General features: G+C 41.4%; 1 protein-coding gene across 4 annotated transcripts in view; it reads right to left on the bottom strand.

Moving 5' to 3' along the window:
• Nucleotides 1-23815, bottom strand: part of SEC14L1 (SEC14 like lipid binding 1) — a 53795-nt gene extending 29980 nt beyond the window's left edge. For 2 of the 4 annotated variants that reach the window (XM_063080884.1, XM_063080885.1), the window contains exons 1-2: nucleotides 23670-23815; nucleotides 21518-21610 (exon numbers count right to left, since the gene is read on the bottom strand). In XM_063080884.1, the coding sequence (XP_062936954.1) occupies nucleotides 21518-21580 (63 nt within the window). In that variant the 5' untranslated portion in view covers nucleotides 21581-21610; nucleotides 23670-23815. Of the gene's footprint in view, nucleotides 1-15348; nucleotides 15453-20120; nucleotides 20179-21517; nucleotides 21611-23669 lie in introns of those variants that run through there. The other 2 variants (XM_063080886.1, XM_063080887.1) reach the window with 2 other exon arrangements.
• Between the last annotated feature and the right edge of the window lie 353 nt (nucleotides 23816-24168).

The following is a 24168-nucleotide window of genomic DNA, read 5'->3' as shown; positions in this document are numbered from 1 at the left end:
GCTGGCCCTTCTAAAAGATTTTAAAAGAACAGTTTTTTTCTTGGTATGCATTTCTCTGACTTCCCTCTTTTCCCATGGTTATTTGATATTTTGAATTTTGGGTTATGGAGTAAGATAACATTCTTTACATGAATGTAAAGTTGTTTTCCAAGCAGCCTAGAGTTGCAAACTTGCTAGCAGGCATATAGTATCCAGACCTGGGGAAATCAAGGGAGACATCAGTAAAGCTGTGCTGACCCCACTCCTCCAGCAGGACCCTGAGATAACAGCAGGGACAGGAACAGAAACCAGACAGAGCCTTGGTGAGACCTTGCTCCTGGCTCCTTGCATGAAGCCCCAGTGGCTCATGTCTCCCTCCCTTCTGCTTTCATTTCCCACATTCCAGTCCCTCAACCCCTCTTTAAAAGATCCTCGGTAGGACTGGAGGGTTAGTTCAGTTGGTTAGAGCACAGCTTTGTAACACCAAGGTCACTGGTTCGGTCCCTGTAGATATACACACACACAAAACAAAAACAAAAAATAAAAAACAAAACCCCTCAGTAAACCTGAGTCTTGGAGATGGCTTCAGTCTGGCCATCCTCATCCAAGTTTACTGGAGAGATGTGTTAGCCCAACACCTCTCCTCAGGTCACTGGTATTCCTGAATAAAAGCTGACTTCCATTTTCACCAACATTTGACTTTTAAGTGATTTCTTTTTAAAAGGGGCAGGCAGCCAAACTTGGGCTTGGTAACAAATTTTGGCAAGCTGAGTCAGGAGCTGAGCAGCCCTGGTATCACTTGTATTCCTCTTCAAGAATTTCCAGGCAAGACCACCTGGAAACTTTTGTTAACATTATTTAATAGACTGACACAGAGTTAATGAACTTTCAAGTAAAATTATAAATATAATCTAGTGTGCTTGATTAAATACACTTCTCCATTTTAATTTAAATTAGAAAAATAACGCCCATACTTGTTCAACTTTCTGTTATACTTCTGAAAGATCTCAAGATTGATATCTCAGCCTATAGCTTGGGGACTCCATGCTTTAAATCTGCTTACTGTCCTGGAGATAATCATTTAAGACATTTCTGACTGGCTTATCTAGGTACATTTGTCCTTATGCATTGTCACGTGGTGCTCTGTGTCAGATGGTTCACAGCACCCTTGGTGTCAGTAACCTGCATAGTATCTCAAGACCAAAAGAAATACCATTTATTAGGTTGACAGGTCTAAACAACTTAAAAAGCATTTGTGTCCTAATAACTTAGTAACCATTTGAAAAAACAATACACTTAAGTTGAAGGAAAAAATGTTTTTGTTTCATTCTTAACCAGAATTACTTATAAGGATGTGTAATGGTAGATATATAACATTATGCATTTGTCAAAACCCACAGACATGTACAACACAAAGAATGAATCCAGATATAAACTAACATTATCAATATTGGTTCATCAACTATAACAATCATACCATATGAGATGTTAATAATAGGGGAAACTGAAATAGGGAAGTAGGGAGTATACGGAAACTGTATTATCTGCTGAATTTTCTGTAAACCTAAAATTGCTCTAAAAACCAAAATCTATTAAGTTTATAAAAAAAAGGTATCAAGTAATATCTTGGACAAAGGCAAAGACCTATTAACTGTGCTAGAAGAAAACAAGAAGAAAAAGACAAACTTCTTTTAAGAAGAACCTAGAGAAATTCACAACATCATTTATTCGACATACATTCCCTTCCCCACGATAGGCACAGTGCTGAGGATGCATGAACATATGACAAGGACCCTACCCATGAAGAGCTTCCACCCAGGGGAGAAACAAGTCAGAATAGATTACCAAACCAAGAAGTATTCACTGAGAGTCTACTGTATGTGCTATAATCAGTTACACAAAGATTAATGCATTTAATAGGTCCGAATGAGTGTTTCTCCCCACATTAAAATGAGAAAATGGAGACAGAGAGAAGTGAGGTAATTCCAAGGATTAGAACCCAATCTGTCCCACTGCAGATAGTCAGCATTATATTTCAGAGCACAGGCTTTAGGAGAGGAAGACCTGATTTCAAATCCCAGTTCCACCATTAGAAGCAGTCCCTGGGAGGTTTACTTAATTTCACTGAGCTTCAGTTTCTTGATCTTAAACTCACGGCATCACTGAAACACTGAATAAGAAAATGTGAAGTGTTTATCAGGCCCTGCAGAGAACAAATACAATACTCACTAAATGTGGCTATCGTTCCATGATGCACATGAACTTCTCAAGAGGAAAGTTATTGAACACAAAGACACATCAGTCCTAAAGTCCATCTGGGCTATGCACAAAATGAGGGAAAACTTTCTAAAGCAAACAGCTTAAAAAAACCTAAAAATTTTCATTTGACATTTATCTTTTCTACTATACTCTGAAAATGAACAAAATAATATCTGTGTGTTCACCAAACTAAAATGGTAATGATCTCCCCCATAACCCTAAAAACACAAGATGTAAATCTCATGAGGCTTTGTTGGAAACCAGTTATTTTAAGTTTATAATCAGCCAACCAAAAAAAAAAGATCAAGGTATAAATAATAGCATATAGGTCTCCTTCCTTCTATAAGGAAAAGAAAAGGTCAACAGAAGATAGAAAAATGAGGGCCGGCCCGTGGCTCACTCAGGAGAGTGCGGTGCTGATAACACCAAGGCCCCGGGTTCGGATCCCATATAGGGATGGCCGGTTCGCTCACTGGCTGAGCGTGGTGCTGACAACACCAAGTCAAGGGTTAAGATCCCCTTACTGGTCATCTTTAAAAAAAAAAAAAAAAGAAGATAGAAAAATGAACTTATTTCAGTTTAGGCATGGAGAGTAAAATATTCCCCTTATAATACGAATATCAGAAATATATTAATTTAATTAGTTATCTAATTCATTAATTAGCTAAGTATATGATATTCAGTTGCCAGAAGCAGAAAACATGGCTCTGAAGATAAATATGACTCAAGTTGGGAAGAGAGCTTCCATAGAATAAATAGGGAAGGGGCACTAAACAACAGGATGTTCCCTGACAAAGCTTCCAGTTACAGGGAGCCCTGCATCACACTTAATGCTAATGGGATGAACATTTTCACAGAATGAAGAAACACAATTTACTCAGAAGAGAAAGAACTCAAGTCTGGAAATAAATCACTCAGCTCCATTGTGGCCTGAATAAATGTAAACATTAGACTGTTGCTCCCACAGTCCTGGGAGAGTCATCTACTGTTCTCAGGACAAAAGCCTGCTCTGAACAATCTTGCACAATTATCTACCAAAGATCTGATACCACACCAGCACTTATGTCCTCAGGCCGACTACTTTAAACTCAGGCATCCCTAGCAACTTTCTATTCACTCCCCTATAACCACCCCCACCCAACCAATTATCAGGTATGTGACTCAACTGTCCAAGTGTCCTTTCCCTCCGCTCCTCCAGCACTGTCATTTTGGGACTAACATAAACCAGGAGGCATATGGTAGTAAATTAGAGCTTAGGCTCTTATGCCAACAGTCCTTGATTTGAATCCCAGCTGTACCATCTAGAAGCAACAAACTCCTGTTCAATGGCATTCTTCACAGAAATAGAAAAAACTACCTTAAAATTTGTATGAAATCACAAAAGACCCTGTATAGCAAAAGCAATCTTGAATAAAAAGAACAAAGCTGGAGGCATCACACTTCCAGACTTCAAAATATAGTATAAAGCTATAGTAACCAAAACAGCATGGTACTGGCATAAAAACAGACAAACTGACCTATGGAACAGGATAGAGAGCCCAGAAATAAACCCACACATTTACAGCCAAGTAATTTTCAGCAAAGGTGCCAAAAATATACAACGGGGAAAGGATAGCCCCTTCAATAAATGGTGCTGGGAAAACTGGATATCCACATGCAGAAGATTGAAACTAGACCCCTATCTCACCATACACAAAAATCAACTCAAAATGCATCAAAGACCTAAATTTAAGATCCCAAACAATAAAACTACTAGAAGAAACAGGGGAAATGCTACATGAAATGGGAGCAGGCAATACTTTTTTGAGTGAGACTACAAAGGCACAGGCGACTTAAGCGAAAGTACATAAATGGGACTATATCAAACTAAAAAGCTTCTGCACAGCCAGGGCCACTGTCAACAAAGTGAAGAGACAACCTACAGAATGGGAGAAAATGTCTACAAACACACATCAGACAAGGGACTAATATCCAGAATATATAAGGAACTCAACAGCAAAAAACCAAATAACCCAATTTCAAAAAATGGGCAAAGGACTTGAATAGACATTTCTTAAAAGAAGATACACAAATGGCCAACAGGCACATGAAAACATGCTCAACATCACTAAATCATCAGGGAAATGCAAATTAAAACCACAATGAGATATATCTCATGCCAGTTAGAATGGCTATTATCAACAAGACAAAAAATAACAAATGCTGGCTATTATGCAAAGAAATACGAACAGTCCTATGTTGCTGGAGGGAGTGTAAACTGGTACAGCCGTTGTAGAAAACAGTATGGAGGTTCCTTGGAGAACTAAAATTAGACCTACCCACCACCCAGCTATCTGACTACTGTAGTGGACTGAGTTATATCCCCCCAAAACTCACTGAAGCGTGAATTGTGCCCCCCAAGTTTCATATGTTAGAAACTTAGCCCTCATGGTGACTGTTAAGAGGGTGGGAATCCTATTATGGTAATTGAAAGGTGGAGCCTTGAGGAGGTGATTAGATTGTAGGACCGTGCAGTAGTGAATGGATTAAACATAGTGGTCAGGGGCGTGGTTCTGAACATTTTAAAAGAAGAGAGAGGAGAGTCTGCCTCTCTCTCTGCTTCTACCATCTTGCAATGTGAGACCCCTGGGTCACTGACACCACCACCAGATGGACTTTGAACTTCCCAGCCTCAGAAACTATAAGCAATAAATTTTGTTTTCTTTATAAATCTCCTAGTTCCAGGTATTTTGTTATAAGCAACAGAAACAGACTAACACACACCCAAAAGAAGTGAAATCTAAATATCAAAAAGACACCTGTACTCCCACATTCATCATAATAGCACTATTCACAATAGCCAAGAGATAGAATCAACCTAAATGTTCGTCAACGGATGAATAGATTAAAAAACTATGGTACATATAAACAATGGAATACTACTCAGCTATTAAAAAAAACGATTTCCTATTATTTGCAGCAAAATGGATGAAAGTGGAAACCATCATGTTAAGTGAAGTAACTCAGGCACAAAAAGACAAATAACACATTACATCACTCATATGTGGAATCTAAAAAAAAAAAAAGTGGTTCTCATAGAACTAGAGAGTAGAATAATGGTTACATTGGGGCTGGGGAGAAGGAAGAAAGGTGGTTGAGTAACAGGTACAAAACTATGCTATCTATCCTAAGTGAATCATTGTGGAGTATGTGCATGTATTGAGACAACACACTATACCACCCCACGAATATGTACAAATAAATGTTAAAATATAAAAAGAAAGAAAGCCTGACAGACACCAACATTTCAGCAATGGGGAAAAAGTTTTACTGCCCAGCAGGGAACCGAATCAGAGCAGACAGATCAGGGGGAAAGGAGGTTGGGGGAAGGGAAATGGGGAGGACTTAAAAAGCAAAGACTGCAAGCTGGCCCATCAGAAATTAGGGAAGCCACTGGCTGCCTGTCTGAGCACCACTGGCTGCCTGTCTCGAGGCACCACATCAACAGGCTAGGCAACCAGGTCAGGGATGGTCATTTGGCAAGCAGTTTCAACCTGTTTCCTCATTTGTAAAGTGGGATAAAAGGGACTACCCACAAAGTAAGTAGGAGCAATAAATGAGATATTGGCACAGAAGCACCCCCTTAATGCTAGCTATTGCTCTTAGACATTTTATATAGACATTTTATATGTTCTTTAAGTGTTTTGCAAATGGTGGTTCAATGGTAGGATACCTGCCTGCCACACGGGAGCCCAGGCTCGAATCCGGGCCAATGCTGTCTTCTAATTGAACTGTCCGCTTGTTGAGAGCAGAGCCCATGGGGATGGTTCTGCTTCCTGCTGTGTGCTCAAGACCTAGCACACCTGAATGAGCTACGTAGTCCCCTCCAGAAAATAACAAGACCCTAGAGAGCAGAGCCTGTTTTAGAGTCATTTCCCATCCCTCATCACACACAGCCCTGCTCTGCTTCCCTGGTACGTGACTTGTATTCTCAAACTAAATTGCTCTTAAAGTTTTAGACTTCTGAAGTTAAGAACATGATATAGTTGCGTTTGAAGATTTTTAACATCATTCACAAAGCACTCTAAAATGTCCTTCCTGAAAACAGAAAACATGACTATGAGAATCCACAAACACAAAGACTTTTTTTAACCTTTCCACTATGCAGTGAAAAAGCAGTCGAAATGCATACGTTGTGTTGCACTGCACGGCACTGAATTTCCACAGACTAAGTTACACCCAGAAGTTGAAGACATTCCTATACCCATTTTCCTTTCTCAACCTCACCAGTTAATATTACCCTCAATTGAAATGACTGTCAAAGGACTATCACTACTGATTCACTGCATAGAAGGGCTGCCCATGAGTATTTAAAGATACTTGAGCCAACAAGCCACTCATACTAAACACAGATATAAGCAAGAACGTTTATTCCCCTCTCCCTCTTAACCTCTTGTTTTCAACCACTGGTTGGGTTTCAAACAAAACCCAGTTTAAGAACCTGGCTGATTTGGATTCACGCAAGTGTAGCAAAATCTCTATGACTCAGAGAAATCACTTACCAAACTTAAGTAATGTACAAACTGCTTTTAAAAGAGAAACGTTTCTAGGTCCCATCTTCCAAAAAAGAAAAGGAAAAAAAAAAAAAAAAAAAGAAAAGTTTCCCTGAACCTTTAGTGTTGACCAATAATTTTTATTATGCTACTTAAAAAGGTACAAACTAGGTTAAACAAACAAACAAAAAACCTCATAAAATTATAAAAATCCAAACTATAATATGCATTTTTTTTTGGCTGGCCCCCACACCCTTGACCTTGGTATCATCAACACTGTGCTCTAACCAATGGAGCTAACCAGTCAGCCCCTTTAAACTAACAAAATACATTTAAAGAGGAAGATGACAATTCGGTGGACACAAATTGCCCCTCAACGCGAACATGGCACTGAATGGCAGGCACAGCTGCTTTGGAGCTGGACAGGCCCACCCTAGAGAAGCTGCCCATGACTCACTGCTCCCACCACTTCTCTCTATTTAAATCTTTATCTCTACAGCTTCCTGTCTGCAAAGTAACTTGGCCTATACTTGGCGCAAAACACCTCATTTACATATTAATTCCACTTCTCTTTCTGTATCTGCTCTCAACCATGAAAACAGTATTATTTGGTGCCCACAAAATAAACATAAAAGCAAACCACACTGTCTGATAATACTGACTTATAAATTATAAATATGACAGGCATCCAGAACATCTCAATGTGTTTATGTAGTTTTTCGATAATCAATATGAAAGTACAACACTACTTTTAAAATAAAAGTCCAATTCTTGTTAGAAAACTAAAGAACACTAGATTAAAAAATAGAGGTGTACACATCTTTAAATAGCTCTTTATACTAAGATACCTTGTATCCTTCAATAAATCTTGAACGTCAACTGCTTCACATGGCATAAATATTTGAGCCCTAGGCAAACAATGTCTGCAGTGCTATGATTTTATTTTATTTTGGCAGCTGGCCAGTATGGAGATTACAAACCCTTGACCTTAGTGTTATCAGCACCACGCTCTAACCAAGTGAGCTATCTGGCCAGCCCTGTCTGCAGTGTTATGAAAGGTCTTATTTCTCTTAGATTTTCATGTGTTTAATTTTGGATTTAAAGCAATCACAGGATGTTGAAAGGATCTAACAGAATCCAAGACATGCCATTATTTTCAAAAACCATTCCTCACCCATAAAATTTTTGATCTAAGAAAGAGCAAACTGAGTATAAATATATCTCTGACAACAAAATAGCAATTTTGCATATTCCTCCTGAAATTGAGATGGACTTGGCAGCGTACTGTATTACTTCCCATAGCGTAAAAGATAAATTCATGGACTTCAGAAAAGCATTTGGTGTTCTAGGGAATTGCAGCTGTCAGCTTTTAAAGATGCCATGTGTTTGCCCACATAAAAGAATGCAATGAGCTATGAAAATATTATCTAATTTCATGAACCAGAATAAAAACTCCGTGGAGTCAGGAGGCTGATCGTAGGAGTTGGTTTAACCCATCAGGAAAGTATCTATCATGTACTATTTATTAAATGCCTATGACAGAGGTTGTGCATCACAGACCTTGAAGCATTTACAATTTAAATCATACTAAAGAGAACAAAGAAAAGAAAATCCAGGAGTAACACCTTGACTCCAACATTACATTTAACGGTGGCGTAGGGTCATCTGTAGAATTGTCTATTTTTTTCTACTGTCCCATTCCCTTACCACAGGAGCCCACCTTTTCACTTGAGGGATCAGCACTCAGCTCATCATTCTACACCTGCTTCTAGATGCTGTTCTTTCTTTGTTAAGGAACTGACAGCAATGGCAATCACTACATGTAAATTAAAGCTATGTTTTAAATAGATGGAATAAAATACAGTGGTTGACTTCCTCAAGGAACTTGTCTTTTGCTGGAATCTATCAAATATAAAAGAAAAAAAAACACAAACATACAGAGACATGCAATTATTTTTGTTTGACATTATAGCCAAAAACTAGCCTTTAAAAACGTACAACACAGACAACAGCCAAAAGGTGGAAGCAACCCAAGTGTCCACTGACAAATAAATAGATAAATGAAATGTGATATATATACACAATGGAATATTGTTCACCCTTGAAAAGAAAGGAAATTCTGACACATACTGCAACACGGATGAATCTTAAAGACATTATTCTAAGTAAAAAAGCCAATCACAAAAGATAAAATACAGTGTGATTCCACTTATATGAGGTACCTACAGTAGTAAAATTCATAGAGACAGAAAGTAGAATGGTGGTCACCAGAAGGCAGAGGTGGAGGGGAAAAGGATGAGGAGTTGGTGTTTAATGAGTTCAGAGTTTCAGTGTGGGAAGATGAAAAAGTTCTGGAGACAGATGGTGGTGATGGTTGTACAACCATGTGAATATACTTAATGCCACTGAACTGTACACTTAAAAATGGCTAAAATGGTAAATTTTATGTTATGTATATTTTACCATAACAAAAAATTTTCATGTACAGTAAAAAATCTACTCTACCTGTGATGGAGTTTGGGTGTGTTGTCCCCTCCAAAACTCATGTGGAAATTTAATCCCCAATGTGGCAGTGTTGGAAACTGATTGAGTCATGGGGGCACCCTTATGAATGGATTAATGCTCTCTCCCTGGGGGAGGGGGAGTAATGAGTGAGTTCTTGCTCTATTAGTTCCCGCGAGAGCTTGTTGTTTATAGGACCTTGGCACCTTCTCTCTCTCTGCTCTCTCTGCTTCCACCATCTTGCAATGTGAGACCCCTGGGTCACTGTCACCACCACCAGCCGGACTTTGGACTTCCCAGCTTCAGAAACTGTAAGCAATAAATTTCATTCTCTTTATAAATTACCCCGTTCCAAGTATTTTGTTATAAGCAACATAAATGGACTAATACAACCTGATAATTAACAAATGAAGCTATACAAATGATTAAGACAAGTTCAAGGAAGCACATGCTTGTTAGTATAACTTTGGTATCACTAAATAAACTCAAGAACAGTGGTCTAGAGAAGCACATAAAGCAAACAGTCTCCTTCTAGTATACATTAAATCCTTCACAAGAAGCAAAATGTAATAAGTCTACTACCCAGCCTGTTAAAGAAACTATTCCTTTGAAAAATTTTTAAATGAAAAAAAGTTACAACTGAAACCAACCTCCTTGCTTCCTATTCCATTTACTGCAAATTCAAATTAAGGAGAGTTAAAGCAGTGGTTCTCAGACCTGAGCAAGCATCAGAATTATCTGAAGGGCTTATGAAACCAGACTGCTGAGCCCACCCCCAGAAATTCTGATTCAGTGAAGAATCTGAACTTAGAATTGTTAGAATTTGCATTCTAAACCAACTTTGTGTTAAGAAAATTAAAATGAAGATAATAGGCATCTGGGAAAGAGCTTTCTAAATATGAATAGCATAAAACCTATATACCATAAGTACACTAATGGTACTTAAATCAATTTACTTCTTAAAATATGTACCTTGTAGCTTTTAGTTCTGGACTTGGTGGTTTTTGTTTTTGTTTTTTGGACTTGGTTTTTAATGCATATACAAGCATTAAACTAGGGAAAAGAAAAAAATATATTTTATGATTAGGAATACCTAACGTTATGAAACAACTTATTCATTAAGGAAAAACGAATCACATAAAACCAACCTCTCAGGTTTAAACTTGGAGAAATCTTAAAAAGAAAAATTAGATGAACATTCTATCAGAGTCAAGAATTTTACTTAAAATGAGTTTTATGTTCTGTAGGAGAACCATAGAAATGGAATTTTTTATATACTTTGTATTCATTACTATGGGAGAAAAGTCACTCAAAACACCAAAAGTGATACATAAACCAGGACACGTTTTTCAGGTAACTATAGTAATAATAAGCTTCAGTTCACCAAACATAAACTCTATTTTACTCACAAAACATGATCTGCAACAGATTCTTTTGAAACACGATCTAAGTATGAGTAGTAAATACATCTAACCAAAAGAGTATGGTCCAATGTGACCTTTTGCCAAAATTTTCATTACCAGAAGTAGAACAGAAGCAGCACAGCATACATTCCAAAGCTCATTTATTCTTTAGACAAACCTATTCTTGAGGGCCAGATGGTTTGATTCCCAACTTCAAGATGCTTGCAGTGGAGGGGAAGTCCTCAAAGCCAGGCAGAGAGAGGGACCAGTGAGTTAACAGAGCCCTACAATGGCTATCAGCACACAGAGAGGACTCCAACTAGGAGCAACTGAATCCAACCAGTTACAGTTAGCCAGGTAAAAAAGAGGGTGAAAGGTATTCTGAGCAGGTATGTGTGTGTAAAGGCACCAAGGCCATGAAAAAAATGATACACTCAGGAAACTGCAAGTAATTCAAGATAACTAGATTGCGGAGTATGGGGGGGGGGGGGGCTCAGCTGTGGAGATGACACTACAAAGAAAGGTAGGAGGCAGATGAAGTACTCTGGGTACCAAGCTGTAGAATTTGAACTTCGTCATAAAGGTCAGGTGCAGCACTTCAAGTGGCAGGGTCAGACTAACAGTTTAGAGATGTCTCCTGAAGTAGCCCAGAGGAAGACTGGACAAGGTGAGACGGGGCTGGCTTCGGAGTCCAGAGGCTGCTATGGTGAGGAGGGGCCTGGGGCTGAGCCACCAAGGCTAGAGAGGGACAGAGTCAGAACCCACTTAGGAGACATCTCTGCCAGGCTCCAATCTGGTCACCAGTGAGACTGAGGGGTGAGGGGGGGAAGGCTGCCAGGGAAGCCAGTGTTTCTGGCCTGAGGGTAAGACGTGGTGGTGCCACTTGCTCACCAAAAGCAGCATCTCAGAGGAAAACGGAGAACTTTTGAGTGGATTTTAGTAGGTTGGTTTCTACTGGTGTGTGCCTATGCGTGTGTTGTGCAGGCAGGAGGAGGGGGTGAATTCTGTTTCAGATGTACTAAATCTGCCTTGAAATAATGAAATGGAGATGTCTAGCAGGCAGCAGGCTAGGACTCTGGAAGCTCCTGAGAGGCTTCCATGCTGAAGGTAAAGCTGTGGGATCCTCAGCTTATAAAACGACAGTGGAAGCCATAGGTTTAAATGAGGCTGCCCAAGAAGAGATGTGAGGTGAGAGAGAGCTGGATGGCTATTTCTAAAATAGCATTAACTACTAATTAGAACACCTATTATACCCAAAAAACACAAAATGCACAACCAAGGGGTCCCCAAATAGCAAAAGAAGAGAAAAAGGAAGAGTCCTCCTGTATCCAAGAAGGCAAGGAAGTAGGGCAGAAAAAGAAAAGCAATGTATTGGTCCATTTCTGTTGCTTATAACAAAATACCTGAAACTGGGTAATTTGTATGAAAATGAAATTTACTGCTTACAGTTTCAGGGGCTGGGAAGTCCAAAGCGCAGGGAACACATCTGGTGAAGGTCTTGATGGTGGCCACAGTGACCCAGTGGTCTCACATGACAGAAAATGGCAGAGCAGAGAGACAAACAGTTCCTCACACACTCTCCTTTTAAAGCCCTCAGAACCACAGCCATGACCACCATTACTAATCCATTCACTAAGGCACTGTCCTATAATCTAATCACCTCTTCAAGGCCCTACCTTTCAATTACCATAATAGGATGTCCCATCCTCAACATTTACAGTGGGGATTTAGTTTGGGGGAACATTCGACCCAAAACAAGCAAAAAAAATCAGAAGAGGGCCAGAGACTGGAGAGGAAGAGAGCTAAGCATGCAGCTCCCTAACCAAATATACAATACACTTACAAACTGGACGCCATCAATAACTCAAATACTGTAGCGTGGAAACACAGCAATACAGGTCTATGAAATACAGAGCAGATTTCTGAATGAAAAATGGATCCACTATATATAAAATATGTTATATAGTGATACACAATTATACTCCTATATAAAGACTTTTCTTAAAACAAACAAACAAAAAGGCTAGTACTCCTAACATCAAATTGTAGCTTCCAAAAGAACTACAATGCAATTTATGCTTTCTATTACAATGTGAAAACAATCCCACTAGAAATGTACAAAACTGTTTCACTCTTGAACAGGTCAAAAATCAAGAAAGATGGCTCAAGTATAACACTTCCCAACCAAAATCTTCCTTCCAGTGACTCTTTCTGTGGGACCTTCCCCAACCAGCCCAACATCTCTGTCCAGGGCACCAATAAAAGAAGTAAAGAAAAGGGCAAAGACTGACTGACCAGCACAACTGGACACCTCAGACCACTACCACCACCCACCTCCTCAGCCACAGCCACGGGGCCAGAAATCTGCACGCACTACAGAAACCCCGTGGATAAATTTATTCCTCTCAACTTCTTTCAATACAAAATACAAGCACCAATTCAGCAGGTTAAAAAATAACTATAAATAGAATGGCCCAGTTTAATTTGGGAAAAAATATTCTGCATCTTATTTGCAATTCAAAATCACCTACAGTAATCATGGGAACAAAAGGGAGCAGCTGGTTTCAACCATTAGCTTCAATCTCTATCAGCAAATGTTAAAACAGAACCACTAAAAAGGGGCTGAACTGACTGAATTTAGGTCTGTGCCTTCTCCTTGGGCCTTTCTACTGTAATGAACAATTAAATTGGCAAAAGGTTAAGGTAATTGAACAGGACAAATGACCCAGTTTCTCTAACAAATGAATGGAATGAAAGGAAACAAAAGGGAAGGGAGGATGTTAAAGAATAAAGGAGACTTAAGAAACATAATAACCAAAAGCAAATTGTTTTATTTGAAGCAGGATCCAAACAACTTATAAAGACTTTTTTTAGACTACTGAGAAAATCTGAACATGGACTTGGCATTAGATATCAAGGAATTATTAGTACTTTTGTTAGACGTGATAACATGGTGGCTATATGTAAAAGTGAAAAAAGTCCGTAACAGAGATGCATGCTGAAGTATTTATTGATGAATTAACAAGATATCTGAAATCTTTAAATACACCAACAAAAAAACAAGTGGGGAGAATAGGTGAAAAAATATTGGCAAGGAGCCAGCCTGTGGCTCACTCGGAAGAGTGTGGTGCTGATAACACCAAGGCCACAGGTTCGGATCCCATATAGGGATGGCCGGTTGCTCACTGGCTGAGCGTGGTGCTGACAACACCAAGCCAAGGGTTAAGATCCCCTTACCAGTCATCTTTGTAAAAAAAAAAAGAAAAAATATTGGCAAGATGTTGATAATATTGGAACTGGGTGGTGTGTACGTGGCATTTATCATATGATTCTCCCTACTTGTGAATGCTTGAAATTTTCCGTAATAGAAGGTTTTGGGTTTTCGCGGGTTTTTGGTTTTGATTTTTTTTTTTTTTAAACAAAAACAGGTAAATCAGAGAGGCAATGAGCGAAATCTGATCCTGTTTTATTTCCAGCTTAAATATTTTCCTGCTGTACAACTGCCTTCACCCTAGCACATTAAAAACAATTCAGAATGCATAATGTGCTGGTAGCACGGGAGTAAAAGAAGGGAAAAGGCCAGGCTCTGTACAAAGCAGCATGTAATGAACGCAGACCATATTTGTTCAATTTCAAAGCCAAGTAAATCTGACTACACCCTGGTGTTTATTAAATGTAATAGGACTCGCACTATGGTATTCAAAAACTTTATAAATGAGAAGAGCACAATCCCCCACTAAATACTGACCAGGACCCTTAACATATCATCAGAGAGTCTGTAACATTTTCCTCCACTTGAACAAAGTTGGGTTTTAAGACTGCCACCCTGAAAAGTAGACTGCTTATTCATTTGAGTAAAAATGAACTCTATTGCACACTAGGCTGCTTGAAGATCTAACAATACCCTGATTAATGAAAATATCACAACTAAGCCTCAGAAACTTAGAAACCAGAAGCAGAAATACATACAAGTCCCAAGGATGAAATCTAGGATGACAGAAAAAGGATGTGCTTCAAGAAGATAAAAGATGGAATGAAAATATTTCATAAGAACTAAACAATACTGAAAACCTGACATGCATGGAACTTGAGTCCGAGAAAGAAAACAAAATCACTGAAAAGGGGAGAGATGGCTCAGAATATTTTCAGGCAAGGAAGGATGGGTGAATGGATGGAGCTTCAGAGGGCAGCAAGCTGGCAGGTTCCAGCAAGACCTGTGCTCTTCTGCCCCGACCAACCGGAGGAACAATCTCAAAAGAGCTCACGTGGGGAGGCTTTTGTTCCAGAGACACCTGCTCACAAAGCGCTCTACCCCTCTGGCTTTCTGCATACCACACCCTCACTCCACAAAGACCAGACCTTTAAGGAAGAGGATTTCCTGGGGTCCCTGCCATGTCTCCCTAGCTGCTTCACATATGAAATTGGAATGGAGGAAATAAAGTGTAAATACAGATGCCTATTTGATCTAAAAGAGATACACACATTCCTAGGAGAACCATTTACGTACACATAAACTGACTCGTTTCCCTCATATTTAGAGGTGGGAAAAGGGCCGGATCTGAGAAAGGGGGAGGGGGGAGGTGTGGCTGCCACCAGCCCTCTTCTCTACTTTTATACCTGCAGTCTGTTCCACTCCAGCACCTCCTCCTAATACTAGTCACCAGCCTACTTACAAGGTTACAGAGCTAGTCTGTGGCAGGTAGAATTCACACTTAGTCTCAGCAAATCTCTTTCTCTTCCTTTCATCCTCTAGTCTTAATGGGAAGACATGAGGCACCTGAGGGAAAAGGAGAAAGAGCCTAAAAAGCTACAGAACAAACAAAACAAACCACATAAAACAAGAGGATGAAACAAAAACACAATTTGTTGTACTTGGCTGTTCAATCAACAACTGTACACTGGCAAATAGGTTTTTTGGTTATTTAACCAGGAAAAGCATACCACTTAAACAGCCATGACAGCGTTTACCACCAGGGCTTGCATAATTTATAAAGATATTAAAAAAAAAAATTTAGCCAACCTCATCACAAAAGGGCTTTAGGCTCCTAGCAGAGGCATTGGTTAATTAGAGGATCAGAGCATGTTACTTCTTTTCCATGGAGAAAATATAAATCCCTGTCTGAAAACAGGATCAGAGGTACATTTTAGATCTGAGTTTCCACAAACCCATTTACAAAGTCTTCATACTCAAAGTTCATGGGAACAAATAGAAATCAGCTGATCACACACATCTGCGTGCCTACTATGTGCTTAGTACCAACAACTGAGGGAACCAGAGAAATACCAGACAAAGTTACCACCTTGGAGCAACACAGAAAACGGATAGCAACACTGGCAAATGTTTGAGAATAAAAGAAACTCCAGTTATAAGCAAAAGGACCTAACACTGACTACAACATTAACAACGTGTCGGCGGAAAGGGAGAGACACATGAATGGGCATCTTCAGAGGCAGCAGGGAAGCAGCACAGGAAGAATGAGGTCTGAAGAGACAGGTGGGACAGACAGACATCTGAGGCAGAGAAGTGTACAAAGAAGCGGGTGGGGGCAGGAAAAGACACTGAGCAAACAGGGACAGTACAGAAACAGATTTTAAAGTTCTTTTTGGGAAGTTTGCATAATTTATGAAATAAGGTTAAACAGGTAGGGTAGGCCACAGTCATAAAGGGCCCTGACATAAAAGCAAAGGAATTTAGAAGAGAGATGAAAGATAACAGGAAATCACTTAAACAGAGGACTGATGAAAAGGAAAGTGTGGCAGTGGAATGCAGGATGACCAAAAGGGACAAAAGACGTCAGTACGAGAATGAGCAAGTAACCTCTGGTCTCTCCCTCCAAAGAAACAAGGACAGACAGGAACAACAGCAATGGCTGGGAGAGGAAGGGACAATCTAAAGGAGGTGTCTGCTGGGGGACAGAGATGATGAGGGGCTCTGGGAGAAGGACAGCACTATTGAAAGAACAGGGAAACTGGGATGTGTGGCGGGTGAAGAGAGCAGAGAATGAGGTGACCAAATGTGTTACAATAATGGAAAGTCCAGGAAGAAATGGGACTGGACAAGGTTACAGTTTCTGGGATGTATAGAAACTAGTGGAGCCTCTTCTATCAAGTGTTCTCATCAGTCCAAACAGCAGCTGTCCTCAGCAGAAAAAAGAGACCAAGCCTTTGCCTCACCTGTGGCTGGACTGTCATCTTGTTCCTTCTCACACCACCCTCACAAAGGGCACCCTACCCGTCACCCTCCCACGCCGCCCTCCTATACCACCCACCCTCCCACCTCCCTCATTTTTCCTTTGTATCCTTTATTAAGGAGCTATCAACATGGGGGTGGGAGGGAGCTGCATTTGAACACACTGAAGTTTTAAAATATGTGTTTTATCTTAGAAATTTCAAAATGAAACACTCCAACCCAAGCATCTTAGAATTACACCTCCCATTCTAAATTCCTAATCTGTGGGATCATATCATTATGCCCATGTGAGACATAAATCCTTTAAGGCACAATCAATTGGAGTGTCCTTCACTGATTCATTTCTCCTCCCCAAAAGCCAGGCAAATTAGCCCCAGGAAAAGTTTCTGGCTGAGACTAGAAGATTTAAAGATATCTTCATGAAAGAAAGAAAGAAAAGAAAAGAAAAGAAAAGAAAAGAAAAGAAAAGAAAGAAAGAAAGAAAGAAAGAAAGAAAGAAAGAAAGAAAGAAAGAAAGAAAGAAAGAAAGAAAGAAAGAAAGAAAGAAAGAAAGAATTTAAAAAAAAATAAATAAAGATATCTTCATGGACAAGAAACTTCATAAAATGTTTCAGGATATGGTTATTGAGAGGGGAGGAGAAACATGGTATGATTAAAAAAAAAAAAAAAGGAATACTAAACTCAAGAATGAGATCTCTGCCACTAACTGTGTGGGCTTAAATGTCTCTGAGTCTCAGATTCCTCACCCTTAAAGGGGGGCTGAACTAGGTGATTTCTCCAACTAACTGAAACTCTGTAACATTCTGTTTCTAGGCTAATATCTAAAAAAAAGACCACTACCAAAATGCTGCAAATACCTACTGAAAAACCTTCACTTCAATTTTGCTTGGTTAAATACCATTTTTTAATTCAAATGAGTTAATGGGAACTTTAACATGATTTTTTAATGCTATCAACCCCAAAAGAAATGGTAAATTTTCATTAAATCATTTAAAATGCAATTAACATACTTGATTCTCACTGCGCACCTAGGTACAGTGGGTAACTTCTACCTAAACTATTCTCTGGCAATACCAAATTACGCTTAAACTACTGATTAAAGCAAACAGGGGCATTAAGGTGAGTGAGTAGCATTTTCTCCCAGTCTTTCTCCTCCCAGGACCCACATAAGTCAGGACTCAGATCCACCCATCCATCACCGCACACCCTCCACCTGCCAATCTCTTTTGACGCATCAAGTACTATATACTTTTTGAGGTTCTCACAAATACTTCAGTTGAAGCTATAGTTCTGTCCTCACCTTAACTGTATACCTCTTTCCTCACTCTGAATGATGAACTGACAAGATCATTTTCAGAGTAACTCTACTATTGTTTTTCCTCAATGACAAAAAAAAAAAAAAACTACTAAGGATTGTATACCATACAATTACAGTTAGAAAAAGGGACAAATGTCATCATACAAAATCACTAATAACTTAAACATTCTAGTTTCAGAAGGAAAAAGATAACATTTCATTTTCAGATTTAAAAATATTTTCTGACAATTCAAGAGAAAATTAACCACTGCCTGAAAACAAAAGAAGTTTAAAAATGACTTAATTTTAAAAGATTGGGAGCAGCTCAGTGAATTTTGAGTTCTTCTGTAAATCCATACAATTGCCAAGGCAAACTTCACAATTTTGAAAATAATAAAGCAAGAGAAATGACGAAGTTTGAACATTAGACAATCAAAATACCTCTTTATTAAATCTAATGTCTGGAGATCAGTCTTTCCCTCAGACTATCAGAGTTGCATCCAGCCTTTTTTGGGTTTTTTTTTTTTTTTTGGCAGGGGGGATGTGGTGGCTGGCCTGTACAGGGAACTGAACTCTTGACCTTGGTGTCACAAGGCTGCACTCTAACCAACTGATCTATCCAGCCAGTCCCATCCAGCTTTTTAAACAATACTTAATGTTTTGGAAAACATAACTCCCCATCATGGTGCATGTCCCACCTCACCCTCTGCCTGCAGTCCCCCAGGCAGTGGGGCAGACACTCTGCTTTCCACCACATGAACCCCCACACCTCTTCCCCCAACTCCAACAGCCCAGCTAGGTGAAAAAGGGTCAGGCAACCCACCCAGGACAGACAATCCACAAGCTGGCCAGTAACCTGTATCCTAGGTCCAGGCGGGGGAAATGAACCAGATCAAGTTTCTCTCAAGAATGTGACCTACGAAATGTGACAAGAATTGGTCAGTTAGAAACTAAAAGAATGAGACAAGAAATGCCACAAAATTGAATTGGGGCTAGAAGGGTTCTGGCCAGCCGAGAAAGCATGTGACCTGAGGCCACAGGCGAGGGAAAACCAGGAGAGTGCAAGGGTGGCGGAAGGAAAGAAAGGCTCTAGCATACAGAGGGATGCAGGGTCCCATGGGGGCAAGTTCTAGGGACAACCGCTGCCGAGGCCCTCAGAGCTGCCAGGAACCACTATCCAACGCTAGGCTCTCGGAGCTCACCCTCCAGTTCAAATTCCTGGAATTCTGTGCAATTCCTATCATACCACATGTTCTCCCACTATCAAAACTCCTTCTCTAGCTGGCTGGAGTGGGTCTTTGCTCCGTACAACCAAAAGCCAAATCAGAACCACAACATGCAAATAGGAAACAGCCTTTCTGATAAGTCAATAACATAAAACACAGAACTTTTTAAGAAGACGTCCACACTCACACCTGCAAACAAAAGTCTCACACCTGACAGAGAAGGGGGCACAAGGGAACCCTCTGAGGTAATGGGTGAACATGTTCTGTGTCTTCACAGAGGTGTGACTGACTCGTGTTAAAACTGATCAAACCATACACCCAATGTGACATTTCACTGGATGCAAATTATACCTCAATCAAAAAAACCCAAGGAACAAAAGCACCTCCCCTAATCTAAATTGTTCCCTGAAGAGGACTTGCATTTTTGTTTTTCAAAACTGTATTGATCTAAGGGCCGGTCCGTGGCTCACTCAGGAGAGTGTGGTGCTGATAACACCAAGGCCATGGGTTCGGATCCTATATAGGGATGGCCGATTAGCTCACTGGCTGAGCGTGGTGCTGACAACACCAAGCCAAGGGTTGAGATCCCCTTACTGGTCATCTTTAAAAAAAAAAAAAACTGTATTGATCTAGATAAATCTCACAAACAAAATGCTGAGCAGAGGCAGCCAGATGCAAAAACACTTGAGTTTTTATTTATACAAAGAACAGAAACAGGTAACAGTCACCTACGGGGACTGGCCAGTTACTCAGTTGGTTAATGCATGGTGCTGATACACTAAGGTCCAGGGTTCCATCCCTGTACTGGCCAGCTGCCAAAAAAAAAAGAAAGAAAGAAAAAAGAAAAGTCACCTATGATGTTAGAAGCCAAGATGGTGGCTAACTTTGAGAGGGTTGGGGAGTAGGGACCAAAAGGAGCTGAGCAAGATTTCTTACTGGGCCACTTATGTTCTGGTTCTTGAGCTTGGTGCCAGTAACACAGGTGTGCTCAGTTTGACATATGTTCATTAGGGTGTATGTTCATGATAGATGCATTTTCTTTCACGTACAGAATTTTCCTGTATGTATACCTTAATAATAACATAAAAAAGAGAGAAAGACAAGGAATATTCTATAGTAATTTAACAGTGAATGGAAGGGCCAGCCCATGGCCCACTTGGGAGAGTGTGGTGCTGATAACACCAAGGCCACGGGTTTGGATCCCTATACAGGGATGGCTGGTTAGCTCGATTGGGAGAGCCTGGTGCTGACAACACCAAGTCAAGGGTTAAGATCCCCTTACTGGTCATCTTTTAAAAAAAAAAAAAAAAGTGAATGGAAAAGATTTGTTTTGTTTCACATGTAGTAAAATGCTTATTTTCCTTGAAGCCAAACTCTTCAGGTAAATAACAAAAAAATTAAGACTTTATTTACCCCCTTTGTGGAATTCTAATTTGACTCTTGGATTTGATACTAGGGAGAAAAACTCATTCAATGGAGTAATTTGAATAAATAGCATAAGTAAAACTCCATCCTATAGTGCTTAGTTCTAGGACTACCTAAAGTGAATTCACCCATAACCAGAGCACTCTTCCAAAGCAATAGCAGAAGGAAGAAACCACACTCCACATCCCTTTCCTACTTAAAGAAAAAAAGAGGAAAATCCACAGGAAGAAGTATTTAGTCAGAATCCCACTTCTGTTTTCAAAGGGAGAATTAACTCAAATTCACACATTACCCTGATGTGCAGTTTTTATTTATTTATTTATTTATTTTTTAAAGATGACCGGTAAGGGGATCTTAACCCTTGACTTGGTGTTGTCAGCACCACGCTCAGCCAGTGAGCGAACCGGCCATCCATATATGGGATCCGAACCCGGGGCCTTGGTGTTATCAGCACCGCACTCTCCCGAGTGAGCCATGGGCCGGCCCCCTGATGTGCAGTTTTTAAAAACATGTAGATTTTGATTTTCAGAGGCTTGTATTTTAAAATCATTTTACAGACTCTAGATACAGTTCATAAGAATAAAAAGAGAATATGTAAAAGTGAGGCAATGTAGACAAACAATAAACACTAAGTTTACAGATCATCAAATTCTAATACTTAAAAATAAGAAGCCAAATAGTAAATTGAAATGTGAAGTACTTACAGCCATAACTAATTCAAAGGGGTGTTTATACACCCTCACTGGTGACTGGTATTTTTGCACCATGATTGTAGTATAACAGCAATCCTCTCACTCCTGCAAAACATAAACATATGTGATAAATAACCATGATACAGAAAAAAATTAAATCTGCACTGACACATCATATTCCATTCTAAAGGTAGAAAGGGACCACAACAGATCATGACTCTATGCACGCAAAAATCAAAAGTTGATACTTAAATACACAAGGTAGAGGGAGGTAATAAGAAAAGGCAAAGAAAGCCCCAGTGGGCCGAGCCCGTGGCGCACTCAGGAGAGTGCGGCGCTGGGAGCACAGTGACGCTCCCACCACGGGTTCGGATCCTGTATAGGAATGACCGGTGCACTCACTGGCTGAGTGCCGGTCACGAAAAAGACAAAAAAAAAAAAAAAAAAAAAAAAAGGAAGCCCCAGTGGAATGAGGTAAACAGCACTGGTCTGTGGATGGAGGACTCCATTCCCCTTATCAGCATCACTGGGCCCCCGCATTGGGTTAGATGATCTGAGTCATTTCCAACAACGAAAAGTTACGTTTCAATTCTAATAACCGATAGAATGAGTGCTTGAATCATTTTCTCTGGAACAACTTCTAGCAGCAGCCAAATGAAATGGTAACATGTTAAGATATTAGCTCTGGGGAAACACGAAAATAAAAGTGGAAAAAAATACTATTTTATCTCAAATTATGGAATACTCCTCGAAAGCCAGCTTCAGAGGAAACTTTTGTCAATTCCTTTCTCCTAACTGTGTCCACTACAATTTCAGGGACCTGTCTTCAAAATGGCAGAGATGCCAAGTACTCTGGCTAAAGAAGCTCCACTGAAATCTCCAGCCTCAAATAGCTGTGATATCTGCAAGTAATCGATGCTCAAGCTTAATACACATGTCAAAGAACCCTCCTGCCAGGTACATACTCTCGTCACATTCCAGGTCGCACTCCAGTGTCAGCCTACGTGGATTTTCCTGAAAACACACTTGTATTCAGAAGCCTCTGTGACTCTTTACTTCCCTACTAAAAAGGAAGAAAAATAAATGCAATATGCCTACCTATCCTGCTGAGGATAATCATCAAGAGTGTTATTTTATGCTGAATATGGTGAGAGTATATTCAAAAGTACAAAACTGAGTATCCACAAGGAGCCTATCTGACAAAACTGCTAAGAAATAACCCTGCGTGACCTCAAGCAAGGCACCCAACTCCCCTGGGACTCAGTTATACCTCTATAAAACGAGGTTTTGAGGGAGGTGATCTTGAAAGACGTCCAGCTCTAACATCATGAGAATCAGAGCCAAACTCCCAAGTTCTCCAAACTCAACCTGAGCCTTCATTAATCTTGATTTTCTGGGACTGACAAGTCCTGGTGCGCTGGGACCTCGTTCTATTTAGTTTTGTAGACCTTACAATGCCAGTGCACAGCGAGAATCTAATAACCTGTTTAAAATTTATTTTAAGGTATTTTAAAACTAATCCTAGATAAGGGGAGGATGATTACCGGGCACAGGTAGGGGTGGGGAGGAGATGTAAAAAAGCCTAACGCCCATTTAAGCAACTGTACCGTCCACTCAGGATTCCGCCGCCTGGCAGAACCCGAAGCGACTACACTAAAGGACCCGCCTATTTCACGAGCCTCTGAACCGCTGCCAGCTCCCAGCTTCCGATGCTCTCTCTGGTCCAGATAAACGCCCTGCGCGGGCATCCGGAGTGACAGCGGCCAAGTGGCATCCAGGACCGGGGCCGCCTCTAGTGCATGACAATTGGTGTTTCAAAACTAGTCAGTGGCCAGACCCAATGAACACACCCCGAGCGGGCTCGAGGGGCGCCGGGCACTCGGGACCCCTCAGGAGAGGTCCAGTGCGGCTGCTCCCGGCGGGGACCCGGGGAGGTGGGCCGGGGGCTGGCTCCGGACCCCGAACTCCGCTCCCCGCCAAGAGGGGCCCCGGGAGCGGGAAGTCCGGGGGGGCGGCGGGAGGAGGGCCCGCTCCGGGCTCAGGCCGGGGCAGGCCGGGCGCAGCGGGCGGGCGGGCGGGAGTCGGAGGCCCGCCCGGAGGCGCCGGGCCCGGCGGGGCGGGGGCGGGGGCGCGCTCAGAGCCCTCCGTGGCGACGCGTGCCTACCTCTTGTCAGAAAGGCCGGGCCCGGGACGCGTGGCGGCGCGGGGCGCTCATGCCGGCGGCTCCGCGCTGCGGTGGCCGCTCCACTGCTCGGCGGCCGCTGCTAGTCCGCCGGTTCCGGGGAGGGGGCCGGGGGGGGGCGGGAGCTAGGAGGGGCGCGGCGACTGCACGAGTGGTTGTTACGGTGACGGGAAGGGCGGGGCCGGGCACCGACAGGAGCGCGCGTGCGCGAACGCGGCCGAGGGGGCGGAGGCGGGAGCGGGCGACCGTTGCTAAGGAGGGGGAGGGGGTGACAGCTGGGACTGAGACTGAGGTGCGCAGGCGCGAGCTCAACACCGCCGGGCGTGGGAGGAGCTTGGAGAAGGCCTCGCCCCGGCGCAAAGCGGGTCTTGCCGGGCGGCCTGTGGCTCCTCCCAATTTTGCGTCACGGGGCGTGGCTCCTCGAGGGGCGGGGCTCCACGTGCAGACGGCGGAGGTGGAGCGAGACCCAGATCGCCTGCGG

The sequence above is a fragment of the Cynocephalus volans genome, chromosome 16 (genome assembly GCF_027409185.1).
Source record: "Cynocephalus volans isolate mCynVol1 chromosome 16, mCynVol1.pri, whole genome shotgun sequence".
Taxonomy (NCBI): Eukaryota; Metazoa; Chordata; class Mammalia; order Dermoptera; family Cynocephalidae; genus Cynocephalus; species Cynocephalus volans.
The sequence above is the reverse complement of the archived record's forward strand: the minus strand, read 5'-3'. Positions and strand labels throughout refer to the sequence as shown.